Below are 20,238 nucleotides of genomic sequence, written 5' to 3' on the forward strand. Positions count from 1 at the left end.
TTTATTATAAATGATAAACATTTTGACTTGCCCTCTTAGGCAACCCTTATTTTATTACATAACTAAGTTTTCACGTTTCCGTTTCGTACGCTGAAGCCATAAAATACGTCAGCGAATACTTCTAAAATAATCAAGAGAAATAATTACTGCGAATAATATTCGCTCCAAAAATGAGTACAAACTACACACAAACGGCATACATAATATTATAATCAAGCCTGCAGTGCACCACCAATAACGAGAAATATCATGTAAAATGATAAATGGGGTTTCGTGGTTAGAGCGATCGCTCTATTAAATTAATGGAACTGGGTAATGTACTCAATGGATACATGTAGTGCTTTTATTTGCAGTACAAATTTTAATTGCGAACTAAAAAATAAGTACATAAATGGGTATTTGCAGTGTTTTAATATGTCATTTTAATTCACTGTTTTTTACGCTTGCTAACCTATTATTTAAAGCTGGAGCCAAATAGTAAAAGACAGTTATAGATACAATACGCACTTGTGTGTGTGTGTGTGTGTATGTTTTTTTTATAGAGGTTGGAAATACATTTACGTATCATCAGTACTAGATGTACTGCCTAGTATGTCGGCATAGTACTTTACAGTACATGCCTCGGTTTCCCCTGCGAAATTGCCGAAAGGTATTAATTTACGGGGAAGGATCTGGATATTGCCATTTCATGTCGTCAAAGTCATTGCTTCTCTCCTTCTAATCCTCCCTATCTTCAGCTCGTCTCCTTTTAATGTGACTAAGATCCTGAAGGACTTCCACCGCAAATGAATTTATTGAATCCCACGCTGCCTTTGATTAAAGCATTTCTCCTACTAAAGTTTCTGATCGAATTTTATATTTAATAACCATTTCCTGAGTACTACATAGGAAGCTGAAACGAGGAAATGGACTCAATGGATACATGGATTGCTTTATTTATATTGCAAATTTTAAAGTAAATGGGTACTTGCAGTGTTTTAATATGTTATTTTATTTTACTGTTTTTTACGCTTACTAGCTTATTATTTGTAGCACAAGAAAAATATTAAAACACCTGATGATAATACAGGCCATGTAAAGTACAGTTCCCAGTTTGCGGCTTATATGTAGCAATGGATCGACTTGTGTGCAGCCTATGTATGTGCGATGGTTTGGACATCATGGCAGCATGACTGTAGAGTCTTTATGGCGTACCACCATGCTCTATTTTTCATTTCGATGTATTCATATGTCAAAATCGGACCAATAACAACGAAGATATGATATATCGCCCTTTGGTTATGCTGTTACCTTAGATTTTTCTCTGTTACCCTCGGTGTCCAATCCCTTGGTGATATATAATTTGAGGCCATTTTGGCATGCTGTCATGTTTGTTTTTTTGTGTTAAAAATTCATTTATACCCAATCCCCTTTTATTTAACGCCTCATAAATCAAAATCGAACCAATTACAACGAAGATACGAGATATAGTGAACATTTGACACTACCGCAATATTTGCGGTTTATCTGAACATAATCACCATCCTTTCCTCCACCTCAAAATGCGTAAAACATGAACAGAACAAACCTTAGCGATTTTAATCGTTTGGCATAAAAAATAATATGGGGCGCCTTCACCAAAAAGGCCTTCTTTAGACTTTAGGCTATAAGTCTAGACTTTAGAATATAATAAAGCATTCCATAAAGTATTACATGAACAATTTATTAATGAATGTCCTGAAATCAAAAAAGATATATTTCAATAACAGGATCTAAATTATACTATAAGCAGAGAGCAAAAGTATGTGTTAACGGTCAGCTGTCAGAGAAAATTGAAATAAGATCTGGGGTGAGACAGAGATACGTAGTGTCTCCATTTATGTTTAATGCCCACTCGGAAAAGATCCTGAAAGAAGCTCTTGAGGGTCAAACAGCTGGAATAAAGGATAAAGGTAAGAACAGGTAACCTGTAGACCTGGCGGATGATACTGTCATCTTTACCGAAAATACTGAAGATCTTCAGAGAGAGGTGACCAGATTAGTCGAGTATGGAAAATAATATGGTTTAAAAATGAACGTCAAGAAGACACAATTAATGAGAATATCGACTCATAAGTAGATAAACTCAAAGGAATAGCGAAAAGCTTCTAATAAATGGAACCAATGTCGAATGAGTGGACAAATATACATATCTTGGAACAATGCTTACAAGTAACAAATGCTGAACATTAAACTAACAGAGAGGAAAAAAACGAATGGATCCGTAACCAAACAAAAGTGAAAGATATCTCAACCAAATTAGCAAAGCTTAAATTTAAGTTCGGCGGACACACCCTAAGGCACAAGGATGAAAGATGGACTATGACCATTATACATTGGAGACCGTGGAACCACAAACGAAAAAGGGGAAGCCCACAAATGCGATGGTTAGATGACTTGAACAAACATGCCGGGTCAAAATGTATGCAAATTGCCCAAGATAGAGAGCCATGGAAGAAGGAAGAGGAGGCCTGTATTCATATGTGTAGGGCTGATTTGATAGATAGTTTAGACGAAAACGTTCTGATTTTATAAATCCATATTTTTCTTTAATGACATATAGATTAATTCCCTTATATTCTATCGTAATCTTTTACAGGTAACTATCTGAGTGGTAGTGGTACCCAATCGGAACAAAATACTAAAAGTGCGAATTGTGTGGTACTTAAATTTTAGTTTTTATATTTATTTCCAAAAAACCTGTATTGTGGCAAAGAGTGTAAAAAACCTATATTAATAATAGCAAATATTATAGCAGCAAACAGTGTGAATATTGGTAATGAACACTACAAAAAATTTATGCAAGTAAAATCAGATTAGGTACTATTAGTTTGCCTAATGGAGTCGATTTATAAAAATTATGTAACACACCACACAGTCTGCATATTTATGAAAGTAATAAGCGTAAAAGGTGCACCTATTATACCAATTTATCTGTTATCTACAACATTACTAATGTTATATTTTCAATAATTTCTTTAAATCAATTATTTTTATTGTCATTACTGCACTAGCATATGTCACTTATCTTATCTTATTTATAACAGAATCGATAGCAATTAGTATGTAGGCGTATAAATACGTATAAAGAATCAGTTTTATAAAACTATAATCAATAAAACAGCTAACTTAAAAAAATAATGAAATAATAATAAAAAAAAAAGAATGTGTGCGTTCTTTGTACGCACGTCAGAAGTTATACTTCTATTATATAATTTCAACAAAATAAATATACTTAACAGTTACAATACCAAAAATTAACAATAATAACCAAAAATTAACCAAAACTTAACAATACCAAAAATAAAAAAAATTAATATGAATCGTCCGGGATTTGAACCCGCGATCTCTCGATCTCTGGTCCAATGCTATACCAACCGAGCTATCAAGCCCTGTGCTATTTACGTGTCGGATATAATTACACATCACGGTGACAAATAGATCAAAGTGAAGTATAAAAATAGATATCTTACGCCCGAGGAACACAAATCAAAAGACACAAAAATTATAATAAATAATACATTTACTAAGAACACTAATATATTCTTTTAATGACTTATTTGCGCTGATACATACACAATTTGAAAGATTAGCAACGAACTACATACTACATAAAATTTCACCTTCGATCGTAAAGAAGTATACGCTCTGAGCTTCGCTGGTGTCGCTCCTAGCGGTTACTAATTCAACTTTTACCGGTAATTTTTAAATTTTTTATTTAATTGTTATCGCTTAATATTTACAACGCAAAAAAGTAATTAAATTGTAATCGATTTTTTTAAGATTTTTCTAATCATTTTGACGTTCTATTGATAAAATATCAATTTCTTACTTCGGATACTTTGACAATAATCGTGTAGATGGCGCTAAGATTATAATAGATTATTTATAATTAGATATTACGGAACATTAAAAAAACTTAAATTCAGTATTTAAAACGTAAGTATATTTAAGGTAAAAATATATACCACAGCTTTGACCAACTAATATTGTTTATAATTAATGTTTTCAATGTTAATTTTAAATTAATCACTTTGACATTTATGTCAAATTTCCGGTAAACGTTTACAAACTTGTCACTACTGGCGTTCGCGAATTTGTAAATATCCCCTCTACGTACGAGCTCACAGCGTATAACTTCAAAAAATAATGATGAAATATATTTTTCCGCAAATCGACAGGAAATTTTGACATTCCTGTCAAAATTTCTTGAAGAAAAAGTCAGGACTTCCTTACTGTAAGGAAATGTCATTTCCTTACTGTAAGGAATAGCTATTTGTATAACAAGGGAGGAAAGTGCTACTTTTCCTCCCGAGAATGAAGTTTACTGCCCGACGCGTAGCGGAGCGCAGTAATCATTCAAGGGAGGAAAAGGCACTTTACTCCCATGTTATACATATGATTTTTCCACCTTCCTCAAATAACAAGTCATTTTTTCATTTTTACTTAATTTATTTATGTAACTAACCAACAAAATTTATTAGAACTAAAACTAACAAGTAGGTACAATATAACTGTCAACTGTCAAATAAGTCAAATTATTAATGTAAACATTGTTAAATCAAAATAACAATTTACTGCTTTTTTCCATTCTGCAAAATACAGAGTGTTTTATAAATAAACGTTAAAATGTATAGATACTTATGTAATAGAAAATAGATATTGTACAGGGCGTGAATAAGTTACATTTCATGAATGAAATACCATGACGTCACTTTTACTTTTCCTCCCTAGGGAGGAAAAATATTTTCCTCCCTAGGGAGGAAAAGTACAACTTTGCTCCCTACAATCAGGTCCGGAAAAGTATACTTTCGGTAGAGGTAGGTGGAAAATGATATTTCCGTACAGTTGTTAGTGTTAAATTTATAAGCGTCAAGTTTGACAATTCAACCTCAATACGTTTCCATAGTAACTTAAGTAATTTTATTAGGAATTTCAAAGCACCATTTATTTGGGAATAAAATTATCGCGTTTTTTTTAAATCAATCAATATCTGTCGAATTTTAAACGATTTGCGGAAAAATAGTATGTTTACCTCGTAGGAAAAGCCACATTCCTGGACTCTGTGTTGCTAAGTCTCGGCTTGCGCCTCGACTTAGCAATCTTCACAGTCGTCCAGGAATGTTAAGCTTTTCCTACCCGGTAAACAATGTACTATATATTACTCCTATAGAGTAACTAGGTTCATTTTCCGTTACAACTTTACCAAGCTGCAGACGCGGGTTGTAAATTGCAACTTTTTAGAATTCCCCCCCTTTGTCTTCACTGCAGCATCCATCTGGCTTGCAAATTGTAGAAGCCTTGGAGGTGTTACCAGGGAAATGGACCAATAAGTTTTCAATTTAAAAATCTTTTAGTAATATTTTTAATATTTTTCAATATTATTAATGTTGCTATTAGGATTGAAAACTTTACCTTTCAATTGCCAGATGACGCTAGTCACCTAATCCATACACGTCAGTTGCAACGTGGTGATAAGATTTCAATGTTTGGTCACTTCGAGCAGAGAGCAGCAGGCCTACGCCTCTCCGATGATGACTCCAATAAGAGTCGAAAATCGTCAATTCAGAGTGCTGGACTGCGCTCCCTGTTCTAAGTGAAAAATAAGATTGTTTTGCCTTCGCATTGAAACTGAATAAAAATGGTAAACATTTTTATTTTAGTTTATATTAGTATTACTCCTATAGAGTAACTAGGTCAATTTTCCGTTGGAACTTTACCAAGCTGCAGACGGGGGTTGTGAATTACAACTTTTTAGAATTACCTCCCTTTGTCTTCACTGCAGCATCCATCTGGCTTGCAAATTGTAGAAGCCTTGGAGGTGTTGCCAGGAAAATGGACCAATAAGTTTTCAATTTAAAAATCTTTTAGTAATATTTTTAATATTTTTCAATATTATTAATGTTGCTATTAGGATTGAAAACTTTACCTTTCAATTGCCAGATGACGCTAGTCACCTAATCCATACACGGCAGTTGCAATGTGGGGATAAGCTTTCAATATTTGATCACAAAGTACCCAGTTTATACCTTTGTATTCAAGTAGCTATGATTGTAGGTATATGCCTCTACTTCTATATATATTTTGTAGGGCTCATCATAAGTACCTTAAACTACTACATACTTTATATGTAACACTTATATTATTATGAGTAATTTCATTTTGAAATTAACATTGTTATGTTTCTTCTAATAAGCTTTAAATTTTTCGATCTGATGCACCTCATTCAACAAATGATAGTAGAGGTAGTCTAGTCGCAACATAGGGTGTCCCGTGGGAAATTCTAGCTTGCCGTGATTTGATGGTGGTATTATAGGTTTTTTGAGTCGCTGAATCCAATGGAAGTGGTTTAGAAGCCCAAAATGGTGCCTTTAATTGTTATTAACAAATTATGGTAAAATTGGGTATTTTCATAAAGAAGTATATTCATTTTTTAACAAAAAACCACGTTTTTAGTGGTTTTATAAGTACTTTCGAAACGATTAATTTCATTTGAGATGCTAAAGTTTTTTTTTTAAATTTAAAAAAGTTGTAATGAGTTTTCCTCAAAAAGTGCTTCATTTTTTGGTTACTTTATGTTGAAGTATTCGATTTGAAATTTGACGATTATGAACCTGTTGTTCATTAGCTACAACTCCGCTTCTACTGGGTCTACATACCTCACACATACACCATTTTTTTCACTTTTTTATAGACTATATTTTTGCTAAGAAAACTTTTTTTGAAAAATACTGACTTTTTGAGTTATTTACAAAAAACCATCTAAAAACGTGGGTTTCTTGTTGAAAAATGAACACATTCACTCGCAAATAACTCGAAAAGTATTGTACTGAAAAAACTCAATAGAACAAAAGTTGCTTAGAATTAATCAGTTTATTCATTTCCAGACTTATTTTAAAGGTATCTTTTTTCACCCCCGAAAAGGGGTGGAACTCACCCGCAGGGTAAAAGCACACATCGGTAAAATATCACTTGTTTTGTCTGACATGTTAGCTACGTGTATGCCAAATTTCATCTCAATCCAAGTGGTTTTTTAAAATTTATAGCAAAAACCTTGAGTAAATTAATGAACTATAAACAGTTACTTATTTTTGCAATAATTTAACAAAGTCGGAACGTGGTTTAAGCTGTCACGACTAGTGGCAATCGATTTAGCGTATAAAAATACTATGAAAAAGACTACAAACTTGCTGTAGATAGCGCATTATTTCTAGACTGTCGGCGAATAAACAATTATTTTGTTTAAGATAAAAAATATCAAGGCAGGTTTTGTTTATATTTGATTCAGAGTTGGACCACCATCTCCATATAGCTATTTCAGCATCCTTATACCTCATCAGTGAAGCTCAGAAGTCTCAACTCTGAAGGAAATACAAACAATTCTGCCAATTTAAGGCTAACCATCGCAATGCAATGAACCCACCTCTGAGACGCAATTTAGCGACATCTCTCGTATTACAAGGAAAACAACGAAAAGCCCCAGATACAAAGTTTACTACCTTTTAAACAATTAGAATAATTGAAATAAAAATATAATAAACAATATTTTAAATCTAAGACTTTTCGTTAATAAACTGCTTTCTGGCTGCATCCCGTATCTCCGGATTTTACAATATATAATAACAAGAGACGACGAAAGTAGGAGAAAGCAAATAGAGGACGCTTAGGCCACGCATTTACCTTCCCTTCGTCAAGGAAAAGGACCGAAAGACAGTTTCTAAATACTCAAACTGAGTAAAAATGAAAAAGATAAAAAAGATCAAGGCAGGTTTTGTTTATATTTGATTCAGAGTTGCACCACCATCTTCATATAGCTATTTCAGCATCCTTATGCCTCATCAGTGAAGCTCAGAAGTCTCAACTCTGAAGGAAATACAAACAATTCTGCCAATTTAAGGCGAACCATCGCAATGCAATGAACCCACCTCTGAGACGCAATTTAGCGACATCTCTCGTATTACGAGGAAAACAACGAAAAGCCCCAGATACAAAGTTTACTACCTTTTAAACAATTAGAATAATTGAAATAAAAATATAATAAACAATATTTAAAATCTAAGACTTTTCGTTAATAAACTGCTATCTGGCTGCATCCCGTATCTCCGGATTTTACAATATATAATAACAAGAGACGACGAAAGTAGGAGAAAGCAAATAGAGGACGCTTAGGCCACGCATTTACCTTCCCTTCGTCAAGGAAAAGGACCGAAAGACAGTTTCTAAATACTCAAACTGAGTAAAAATGAAAAAGATAAAAAAGATCAAGGCAGGTTTTGTTATTAACAAAACAAGAACATATTTTGACTAATCGCGACTCGTCATATTCGATTCAGCGACCAAAAATACACCAGAGAAGACCTTAACACTATCAATTTATTTACAGGGCTTCTAATAATTCCTGAAAAATACCTAATTTTAACAAAATTTGTTAATAACAATTAAACACACCATATTTGGGCTTCCAGACGACTTCCATTGGATTCAGTGACCCAAAAAACCTATAATACCACCATCAAATCACGGCGAGCTAGAATTTCCCACGAGACCTCCTATGTTGCGACTAGACTTGGATGCTAAATTTGCGGTTACTAAAGTATCATGAAAACCTATTGGTTCTAAAGATTAGGTCCTAAGACCAAAAAAAGTTAGATTAAATTTTAGTGGGAGAGGTGAGCGGATACAAATTTTCAAGAATTGTTTTTATCCGATCTTAGCGCCATCTATCCATAATTTGAAAAAATGTCTTGAATTAAAGTTACTTTTTCAGTTTTTCGAAGCTAATAAATCGCTTTTTTGTGAATCTTTGTGACTCACCCATTTCATTTTTTTGTGATTCGATTTTTTTACGGACTGCCCCCAACGCACTTCCCTGTCTTAAGAGTCTATATATGATAGGGGTATATTTGCAGGGTACATGTACAAGGATTCTCGGTTTCTCCCCATGTGATTTTCTGACGCGCTCGAGTAACGCGCAAAATCCCCGCTTGGGCTCCCCTACATATTTTTATATTTTTCTGATAAAATCTATGATGTTATTTTTGCAGACCTACTTTAAAAACATGTTTATCTAATGTATCTCATATTATGTATAAGTTTTTAGTTTGTGAAAACTGTCATTATAGATAGCAGTACGTGAAGGATTTAAAGCAGTGATTCCCAAAGTGGTCCAGGTGGACTCCCAGGGGTCCACGAGGGACTCAACGGGGTTTACGTTAGCATGAAATAAAAATGGGGGTTCACAAGTTACAAGTGGGGGTCCACGAAAATTCTATAGCGATTTGGTATTTATTTAAACAAATTTTCATATTTTATTGTAAAATATCAATGGAAAAAATAATATTTTAATAGAAGTGACTCAAAAATGTTATTATAATGCATCATTATTTTGATTAAAAACAAGTTTTTGATCAAATTTTAGTGTAGAAAACGTTAAAATACCGTTTTTTACATTTTCCTCCATTTCCAAAACACATGTCTTTCGATTTGGCTGAAAATTTGCCCACAGATAGCCAAAATACAGGACTTTAAGTGGTTAAAAGAATTTGTATCATTTTACAATACAAAAAAATACGTGGAATAATATCAGAGTCAAAAATATAGGCGTCTACTGTAAGTACAATTAATACAGAAAATAATAACAATTATTGTAAACACACTTTATTTGGATCAATTTCAGTTCCTACCATTTTTGTCAAAAAGTTAAAAATTGCGGAGATATTGAACAAAAACCACTGCTATCAAATCAATCCGGGCTTATGTTCGCGCCTTTACCGCATAATACGTACTACCTGAAATATTGACTTTAGCAAAAACATGAAAGAGATCAAAATTGTATAAAATTTCAATATCTTCATTTTTGTATAGGTACATTTTTGTTATAAAACTAATACTAAACGAGATAATTCAATAATTATGCTGTAACTGTCACTCTTTCCCCCATAACTCGGAAAATATCGACGGCACAAAAAAATTTAAAATAGAATTAATTTTACGAAATCATATTTTCCACAACTTCAGTCCTTACACTTGTTGCCGAAAAGTTAAATATGGCGGAGATATTGAGCAAAAACGGTTCTCCTTTATTCGCGATTTTAAATTTACAGTACCATTGACCCCCTTAAGATTAGAAAAATAGAATCTTGCTTAGGTAGCTCGGCATGCAAGATCAAATGCTAACCCGACTGTACTATATAATTTTTACTCTCTATTACATGTAACTTTTCTTGTATTGTAAAACTATACAAATTCTCTTAACCATTAAAGTCCTGTGTTTTGGCTATCTGTGGGCAAATTTTTAGCCAAATAGAAGAACATGTATTTTGGGAATGAATGAAAATGGAAAAAACAGTATTGTATCGTTTTCTACGCTAAAGTTTGATCAACAACTTGTTTTAAAACAAAAAACTTGATATAATGCCTAATAATCACATTTTGGATAAATCTTCTACTAAAACACAATTTTTTCATTTGATAATTTACAATAAAAAATGCAAATTTGTTTAAATAGATTCCAAATCACTGTAAAATCGCTTAAAATGATATTTTGAGAAAAGAAAAGAAGACGAAAAAGACCTTCAATATCTTATTTTTACCCCCCTCCCCCCAGTAGCAGGGGGTCCACCGAAACCAGTATATTTTTTAAAGTGGTCTACGAGAAAAAATAGTTTGGGAACCTCTGATTTAAAGTGTTCGTGAAGTAACATGGATCGTGGATCTGAACAGATCGTGGATCTGAACATACGGAAAACCAAAATACTCGTAATAAGTAAACAACAGCATATAAAACCGTCTTTATAATATGTAAATAATACCAAACTTGAGCAAGTTGATAAAATCGTTTACCTTGAACAGCAATTAAATTGTAACGCAGAAAGTCACGGCTAAATTAGATTTAGGATAGAGCAGGCTAGAGCCGCTTTTAGAAGGATGTCCAAGGTGTTATGTAACAGAGACCTAAAATTGGCATTGAGGATCCGCCTACTTCGCTGCTACGTGTTCTCGGTCTTACTTTATGGTGTCGAGTCCTGGACTGTGAATAAAATCGATCTAAATCATCTTGAGGCGTTAGAAATGTGGTGCTATAGAAGAATTTTAAAAGTTTCCTGGCTGGAGAAGATTCGAAACTCCACAATACTAGAACGTCTCAGCAAGACTACTGAGATCATATAAAGAATCAAGCAGAGAAAGCTAGAGTATTTCGGACATGTAATGAGAGGTCCCAAATATAGGTTGCTACAAAATATCATGCAAGGAAAAATAGCAGGCAAACGCAGTCCAGGACGAAGAAGAACCTCATGGTTGAAGAACTTGCGAGATTGGTATGGTGTTGGTACAAGCATGCTATTTAGGGTGGCAGTGAATAAAATTAAGATAGCTATGATGGTAACCAACGTTCTGAAAGGACATGGTACATGAAGAAGAGAAGAAGTGAAGTAACAATGTATTTTAAATGGAATGTACTTTTTCGCACTGTTTTTGGCACACTTTCATATAATCAAATATCCTTAACTTTCGCGTTGTCATGGTGATGACATTGTCAGCAATAAATTACGACAAAAGTTTTGACAGTTTTATGGTTTGAAAGAAGTTAGAATTTTTAAATGTCAAAGTTTTAAAAATTGTAGAATAGAAATGAATTCCAGTGACGAAGAGTTACAGTTTTTTTATTTGTTTATCGTAGATAAACTGGGCGTGAAGTACTTTTTGCGAACTTACGCGATGTATAGCACTCTCTCCGCTGTCGCTCGTGCTCTAAACATCGCGTGCGTTCGCAAAAAGCATACTTCACGAACTGTTTCATAAATAAGTATTATATTTTATTTTCATTTTATTTCCAAAGTTATTTTGTCAGGTATACGTTGAGACTTGCTCTGGTAAATGATGTGTCGTAAATTAAATAGACCATCCGGATATTTATACACCGGACTATGCAAAATACACCCACGGTTTTTCAAAGCTTCATATTTTATGCAATCTCCATCTATCTCTGTATTATCATAAACAGTAGGACGATGATGTTGTTTTTCATTCTGTTTTTGTTTGTGTAATGCAAATGTTAATCAACGAAAATTGTAAAGCAATGCAGTAAGCTCTTGCTAACTACGGGCAGTTTTTTAGGTCACAGTACTTAAGTTGGAAACATATGATAAACTTTTTTATTATTAATTTTATGAAAAAAAGGTATTCTTCATAAAAAGTTCTGCATAGTGTAAATCCTGAGATTCAGTCATCAGATATTAAATTTTATCATTATTATACGAGGTTTGTCAAAAAATATGAATTTTGCTCAAGAGCAAAGTACCTTTATTTTTCTCAATGCCTATTCGAAATGCGTTACATTTTAGGAGTATGTACCGGGTGATCCAATAAGCCGATCTCTCGGCTATATATCAGAAACTATCCATGTTATAACTTTAGAAGAAAAAATTCCTTAGTAAAAGTGACCAAGAGAAATCGCTGGAAATAACTTTCAAGATTCTGGGTTAACCGCTAGGGGGCGTAACCTGTGAAGAAAAATTTGAAAACCAGTTTTTTGTGAAATATGCCCAATTATACCAAGTGTTAAATAAGTAAACTAGAAAGAGGCCTTAATTCTCCACAAAGTTGTTTAAGTACTTTTTTTTTATTTTTTCAAATAAGGAGGGGGGAGAGTGGGAAAGTTTTGTGGATAAATACCTATAACTTTGGTTTGGATCAACCGAATTTAACGAAATTAGTGTCATTAGAAAGAGTGTGGATGAATTAATTTACATCTAATATAAAATAATTGCATTTAGTTTTAATTGTCATAGGTAGAGGGTACTTTCGAATAGAAAAAATTAAAATTTGTTTTTCTTCAAAATGTTTAATGGAAACACTTACTTATTGTTAATTATAATGGAACTGGATTAAATTCGTAACAAAATGGTGCAAACCGCATGTTGATAGCTTTTGTTGAACTAGAGATATGAATAAAAACGCATAAACATAAGTATATAGTATTGACTCACCCTGTATTATAAATTAAATTAAAAAATAAGTCAGTAGGTACTTTTAGATTTTTTTACAGCAGAAGAATCTTAATGTTGATACCTATTTTGACCATTGTTATTTCATACGATTAAAAATAATTTTTTCCAAACTAAGTAGGCTACGACAATGAATTTGACGGGGAGTTCATATTGTTTATTTATTGACAGCAGTCAAAACATTGTTAAGAAGTGTTATACAGTAGAACCCCTCTAATCCGCCCTCGGATGGTCCGACGCTCCGGGTAATCCGACCTGCCCGCATGCCCCGGCAAATTCCTTCAGTGCCTGCTCGCAATTCTTTCAGTGTTATTTCGAACCTTGTGGTGTGTACATATGTTTTCAAAATGTCCGCGAAACGTAAACACATTACTCTTTCGTTAAGTGAAAAACTTGCAGTGCTTCAAAGGCTGGATAAGGGTGAATCACTACAAAAAATTGCCAAGGAACTGAACGTAGGCGTGACAACAATTAAGGATTGGAGAAAAAATCGGAAAGACCTTGAATGACGATAGATGGAGAAAACGCTCTTAAGAATCGAAAAACATTGAAAAAGCCTAAACTTGAACTGCTTGATAGTGAATTATGGATGTGGTTCAGCCAAGAAAGTAGGAAGGGAACTCCGATATCTGGCCCAATCATAAAATAAAAGGCAATAATTTTGCACAAAAAACTAGAAGTCGGAAGTGAGTTTAAAGCTAGTGAAGGCTGGATTGATCGCTGGAAAACCCGTCATGGTATCCGGTTTATCTCAATTTGTGGTGAAAAATTATCTGCTGATGCTGAGGCGGCTAACGAGTTTTCGGTGAAGTTTCAAGAAATCGTAAAAGAAAATGAACTGTTACCTTGCCAAGTCTATAACATAGACGAGACAGACCTAAATTACAAAATGCTTCTCAGTAAAACCTTAAGTGAGCCAAATGAAACCGTAGCGGGAACGAAACTCTTAAAAGATAGGTTAACTGTTGCTCCTTGTAGCAATGCCGATGGTACACACAAGCTTTCCCTGTTTGTTATAGGCAAATCTAAGAAGCCCAGGGCTTTCAAAAACATCAATTTATCATCATTGCCGGTTTATTACCGCAATCAAAAATCAGTTTGGATGGACTGCAATCTTTTCAAATCGTGGTTTTTTGACGAGTTTGTGCCATGTGTTGAGAAGGATTTGAAAAAGAAAAATCTTCCCGTCAAGCTCTACTGCTATTAGACAATGCACCATCGCATCCCTCTGAGGAGGATTTAGTAAAAGGAGATATAAAAGCTATCTTCCTCCCACCAAATGTCACATCACTTATCCAGCCAATGGATCAGGGAGTGATAGAATGTTAGAGGCGTTATCGCCGAAAATACATCATAAGTTCTATCTTAGAAAAATCCGAAGAAGGATATGACATTTTTCAAGCCATGAAATCCTTCAACATTAAAGATGCTATCTATACAATGGCTGAGTCATGGGCAGAACTGAGTCCTGACACGCTAAGAAAATCTTGGCGTAAGCTTTGGCCAGAAGTTATGACCGAAATTGACCAGATCGAAGATGAGCAAAACGACATGCAGGAAATCGTTAAAAATCTTCAAACCCTGAATAATTCAATCCCTGCTGGTGAAGTTGAAGAGTGGATTGAACAATGCGACAAAAACTGCAAAACCAGTGAAGTGCTGAATGATGACGACATTGTTGCCGCGGTTTTGGAACATGATGGTGATGAAAACGTGAACTCAGAATCCGACAGTGATGTTGACGAGCCTCCTGTCCAGATTTCACACACCGATGCCAAGAATGCATTTGAAATCGGCCTTCAGTACATAGAGCAGAATCCAGCATCAACACCGATGGACATCTTGTGGATCAAAAATTGGAGAAACATTGCAGCTAAGTCCAGAATTTCGTCTTGTAAACAGAAATCTATCACTGACTTTTTTTCCAAGTAGACTACTAATTTTTTCAGTACATATGTACCTTTTTTTGCAATTAATTTAATAAATACATAACAAAGAATTCTGGCATTTTAATGCAATATAATTATGTACATATGTATGGTTATTATATCACTGAAGAGAATAATACAGGCTTTTTTCTTGTACAGACGTATTTAATGACTTTTTCTGATAATCCGACCTTTTTTGCGTTCCGACCATATTCCTAGTCCCGAGGGTGACGGATTAGAGGGGTTCTACTGTATTATAATTCGAATTGAAGATTGCACTTTTTTCAATAGATATTAATATTGGTAATATTAGTAATTAATTATCAGTACTAATAATTCGTGATGAGTATGTCAAATGCAGAATTGTATGATTTGGAGTTTATTTCGAATGTCACCAAAATGCCGCTATTGCCTCACGTATATATTCTGTAAGATATCCTGACAGGAGACATTATGGCAAACAAGTATTTGAAAGAAAGGCAAGAATATTAAGAGAAACTGGTAGTTTTCATCGTCCTTGTTTTAAACGACGTAGTAGAGGTATGACCGAAGATAACTAAATCAATATTTTTGTTTTAATTCAACAGAATTCACATATAAGCAGTCGGCAAATCTCTGTAGAATTAAACATATTCAAAACTACTGTTCTAAAAATTTTAAAACATCACAGGTTGGTTTTTCATATTATAAAGTGAACGTTTAGGTCAGAAACTTGGAATTCCCTTTAAACTTTAGATTCAACTGTTATTTTAATATTCCGATAAAAACTGCAACACGGCGCTTTTATCCCTTTATCCGTTTCTAAAAATACTTATGCACGATTTATCTTGTGAAACAATTGTGGATTTTTCAAGAGTTTTTGAGTTTTAGTAAATAGGTATAGTGGTTTCTTTTTCACCAATATTTATTGTTCTGTTTTTTAGACTGCATCCTTATCATGTAGTTCTCCACCAAGCTTTACATGAGAGAGATTTTGATGCAAGGCTGGATTACTGCAGTTGGATGTTAGGTCTGCTAGAAGAACAACCGCATATCATGTCAAAGATTTTGTGGACAGACGAAGCTACGTTTAATAGTGCGGGTGGTGCTAATCTGCATAATATGCATTATTGGGCTGAAGAAAATCCGCATTGGACACAGGAGGTGCAGCTTCAAGGTAGATTGAGTCTTAATATTTGGTGTGGTATAGTTGATGGAAAGATCGTAGGTCCATATTTCTTTGATAGAGCTTTAAATGGCGAAAAATATTTGGATTTTCTGGAAAATCAGTTGCTTGTTTTATTGGAAGATATTTCCTTACAAACAAGAAGAGATATGATATTACAACATGACGGGTGTCCTGCGCACTTTTCCAGACGAGTTCGAGATTATCTGAATGCAAGTTATCCAAATAAATGGATTGGAAGGGAAAGTATATTTTCATGGCCAGCTAGATCTCCAGACATGTCTGGACTTTTATCTGTGGGGAAGATTGAAGGACTTAGTGTACCAAATTCGACCAACCACGCGAGACGACATGAAACAGCGCATTATAAACGCAATAAATAGTATATCAACAGATGAGATTGAAGCAGCTCTTATGTCTACGCGCGAAAGATTACATCTTTGTGTGGTCAACGATGGAAAACCATTTGAACATTTAATTGGACATTAAGTTTTAATGATCGAGATATTTGTATGATCTTTCTTTCACATATTTATTTTTAAGTTATAATAAAGGGCGAGTCAATACCATACTTACTTATGTTTATGCGTTTTTATTAATATCTCGAGTTCGACAAAAGCTATCAACATGCGGTTTGCGCCATTTTGTTACGAATTTAATCAAGTTCCATTATAATTTACAATAAATAGATGTTTTCATTAAATATTTTGAAGAAAAACAAATTTTAATTTTTTCTATTCGAAAGTACCCTATACCCATGACAAATAAAACTAAATGCAATTGTTTTATAGAAGATGTAAATTAAATCATCCACACTATCTCTAATGACACTAATTTTGTTAAAATCGGTTGATCCAAACCAAAGTTATAGGTATTTATCTACAAATATTTTCCCACTCTCCCCACCCTTTATTTGAAAAAATAAAAAAAAAAGTACTTAAACAACTTTGTGGAGAATTAAGGCCTCTTTCTAGTTTACTTATTTAACACTAGGTATAATTAGGTATATTTTACAAAAAACTGGTTTTCAAATTTTTCTTCACAGGTTACGCCCCCTAGCGGTTAACCCAGAAACTTGAAAGTTATTTCCAGCTATTTCTCTTGGCCAATTTTACCAAGGAATTTTTTCTCCTAAAGTTATAACATGAATAGTTTCTGATATATAGCCGAGAGATCGGCTTATTGGACGACCCGGTATCTACCAAGAGGTGGGAGTTGGGAGTAATGGAACGACAAAGACACAGAGGCGGCGGCCATCATATGCTAGAGAGAGAGAGAAAGCTAAGCGCCGGTAGAGAGAGATAAATAGACCACCGACCCGAACTGCTCCGCGTTACGCTATTTTTCGGACCTGGCCTAATCTATGTGTTATTATATCTATGGGTAATCGTCGAGCTGTTTGACAAAAAATTGTCTTAGCGTTACCAGTATAAATTTTATGTTTGACAATATTAGTTCTTATTTTTCTGCCTTTTTTCTCTACAAATAACGATACCGTCGAAGAAATTTCCTGAATTTCTTTTTCTTCTCTGGTTTAAAGACTAGCGACATCTACACCGTGAATAAGAATTTAATAATATTTTTAACACGACATAATAATAGTGGAATTGTTTAATCCGTTTGTTTTGTAATTTATGTAATCCGAAATGTTTCCTACACAAACCGATCAACAGGAAGAACAGAACTGTTTAGAGGGCAGGTCGCAAACAGAGGTACTGAAATATCTATAATCCTTCAGTTATGGTTATCAATTAACAGTTATATACAATGGTATGCCTAATTATGATAACTGCCTGCATATCAGAATATAAAGAACCTGACCTAATTAAGGTAATATGGAAACGTGCAGCATTGGTTTACGGGTACGTTTTACACAGTTTTGACTGTATTATAAGTATTTTTGAGCGCTATTTACAAAATTTGTTATTTGCTGTGGATTCATTTGAGTCCAAATTGATTGTACATATTTCTTTAATTATTAAATCTAATTGTCTTGATAATAATAGCTAATGAATATTTTTGATTTCAGGTTGGCCACCGCGGAAGAGGCTTTGTCGGCTCAGGCGGTGCAGTGGCAGAAGGCGGGGGCCGCCAGAGGAACAGGTGATAGAATGGGAGGTGCCAGCGCAGCTGGATCTGGACAGGGGCCCTCCTCACTTTTTCTTTTTTCAGAGGAAAACCCCATTCGCAGATATACGCGCTTCATCATCGAGTGGCCATATCCTTTACATACTTTATATAGACACATAATATGTCATAATGTGTACCTACATTTATCACATTGTTTATATAGGGTGTTTGGTAAAGAATGGGCCATAGCTTAACCCTAGATTCCTGAGCTTAAAAGAGGTCGATTTAAGCTAACTTACCTGAGTACGAAAGTTGATAATAACTGAAATACAGGGTGTCAAAGTTAAACATTTATTTTATTATTTATTCTTGAATATTTTCTGACAGGCATGGGATATCAACACAAAATTTGGTAAACGGGGGTTTTTTGGGACGAGTAATCTAAATTCGCTACCAAAAATGATGTATTACCCAGAGGGCGCCACATACGTCTTTCAGCGCTAATTTAATACGTTCAATTTTTTCATCCTCCTTTCTACAAACTTTTTTAATCAAAACTTTTATTCTCTTAATATTTTTACTTAAAAAAGGTATACTACATTCATCTCGCCAAACTCAACTGTTTTCGAGATAAACGCATTTTAAATCTGCGATACAACATAATTTCTTGCATAATATCATTGTAGTTAGACCAGAAAAATAAACTTGAAACCATAAGAATTGTGCCAGTTCTCATATTTACGGCAGTGTATTTCAAATTCCATTTGAAGAAATATGCGATACATTTTTGGAAATTTTTAGGGGTTTAAGTTATTTTTTGAGTGTAACTACAATGATATGTAGAGAGCGGAATATATGCAACACAACATTACCAAAATATGCGCATATATATGCATTACTTTTACTACAAATATGCAGGTATTTTTTCTAAATTTGTCTAAATATGCAAATGCATATTAAAAATACTCAAAAATAAAACAATGTATTAAATATAAATATTTATGTTTAAAAAATTCAACCTACATTTATGTTTAATACATATTTATTTTTCACATAAAAACAAATGAAATGACACACAAAAACTGATATTATAATTAAATTAAGAATCTAAATTATAGTATGAATTTATATACAAATATTTTTCAAAATTTTCAACTAGCAACTTTTGCCTTCTATCACTAAAAACGTGTTTGGACACAGAAAAAGTTCGTTCTACATCTACTGATGTTATAGGACAATATTTTAATTTAGGCAGTAAACTAATTTGCCAAGTCGTAAGATCTTCAGAAAAGTTGCCTTCAAAAATACGTACTTTCCTCAAACAATCGAAGCCCTCATTTTTTTCTAAAACATTTTTTAATTTATTTCTAATTGTAATCCCTGTATTTCCGGGAATTTTTTGACAATGAGCAGAAAAAGTGTTAACAAGATTAACCGAATCACTTAATTGTAAATTCCTTTGTTCTAATGACTTTATTAGATCTGGTAAAAAACTAAAATTAACTTTTATGATGCTTGACATAATGGTAGACATATTTAAATTTAATATATACCAATCACTTCAAAAACACTAAATTCGATACAACGTTTACTTTAAACAAATGTTGGCCGGAAACTGACAAAATAAATATTACACCCTTAAAAGCAGGTAGGTACCTACGACTTTCTACGCTAATAAAATAATATTTTTCTGGGAACACCCATAATTGTTAAATTCAGGTAGTAATGGGAAAGTCCAGATAGATAATAATGAGCGATATATAGATAAATAACGAGCTCGTTCATATCGAAGTTATAAAATTCCAACTAAGAGAGGAAAATTTTAAACTTTTATATAATTTATTTTTAAAATATGCAAAATAAATCGTGTTTAGCTTAAATATGAAATGTTGTGTTTGTTTTCTGAAAATATGCAATATATGCATATATATGCACTTTGCATATATTCCGCTCTCTAATGATATGCAAAAAATTATATTGCCTCGCAGATTTAAAATGCGTTTATTTCGAAAACGGTTTAGTTTAGCGAGATTAATGTAGTATACCTTTT

The 20,238-nt window shown here is 33.5% G+C and overlaps 1 protein-coding gene across 27 annotated transcripts in view; it reads left to right on the plus strand.

The window, feature by feature from the left end:
- Positions 1 to 20,238, plus strand: part of LOC114344868 (voltage-dependent calcium channel type A subunit alpha-1) — a 460,590-nt gene that overhangs the window by 34,618 nt on the left and 405,734 nt on the right. For 26 of the 27 annotated variants that reach the window (XM_050650056.1, XM_050650071.1, XM_050650052.1 and 23 more), the window contains exon 2: positions 18,148 to 18,336. In XM_050650056.1, coding sequence (XP_050506013.1) covers positions 18,230 to 18,336 — 107 coding nt within the window. In that variant the 5' untranslated portion in view covers positions 18,148 to 18,229. Of the gene's footprint in view, positions 1 to 18,147; positions 18,337 to 20,238 lie in introns of those variants that run through there. The other variant, XM_050650163.1, reaches the window with a different exon arrangement.

Source organism: Diabrotica virgifera, chromosome 1 (assembly GCF_917563875.1).
Source record: "Diabrotica virgifera virgifera chromosome 1, PGI_DIABVI_V3a".
Taxonomy (NCBI): Eukaryota; Metazoa; Arthropoda; class Insecta; order Coleoptera; family Chrysomelidae; genus Diabrotica; species Diabrotica virgifera.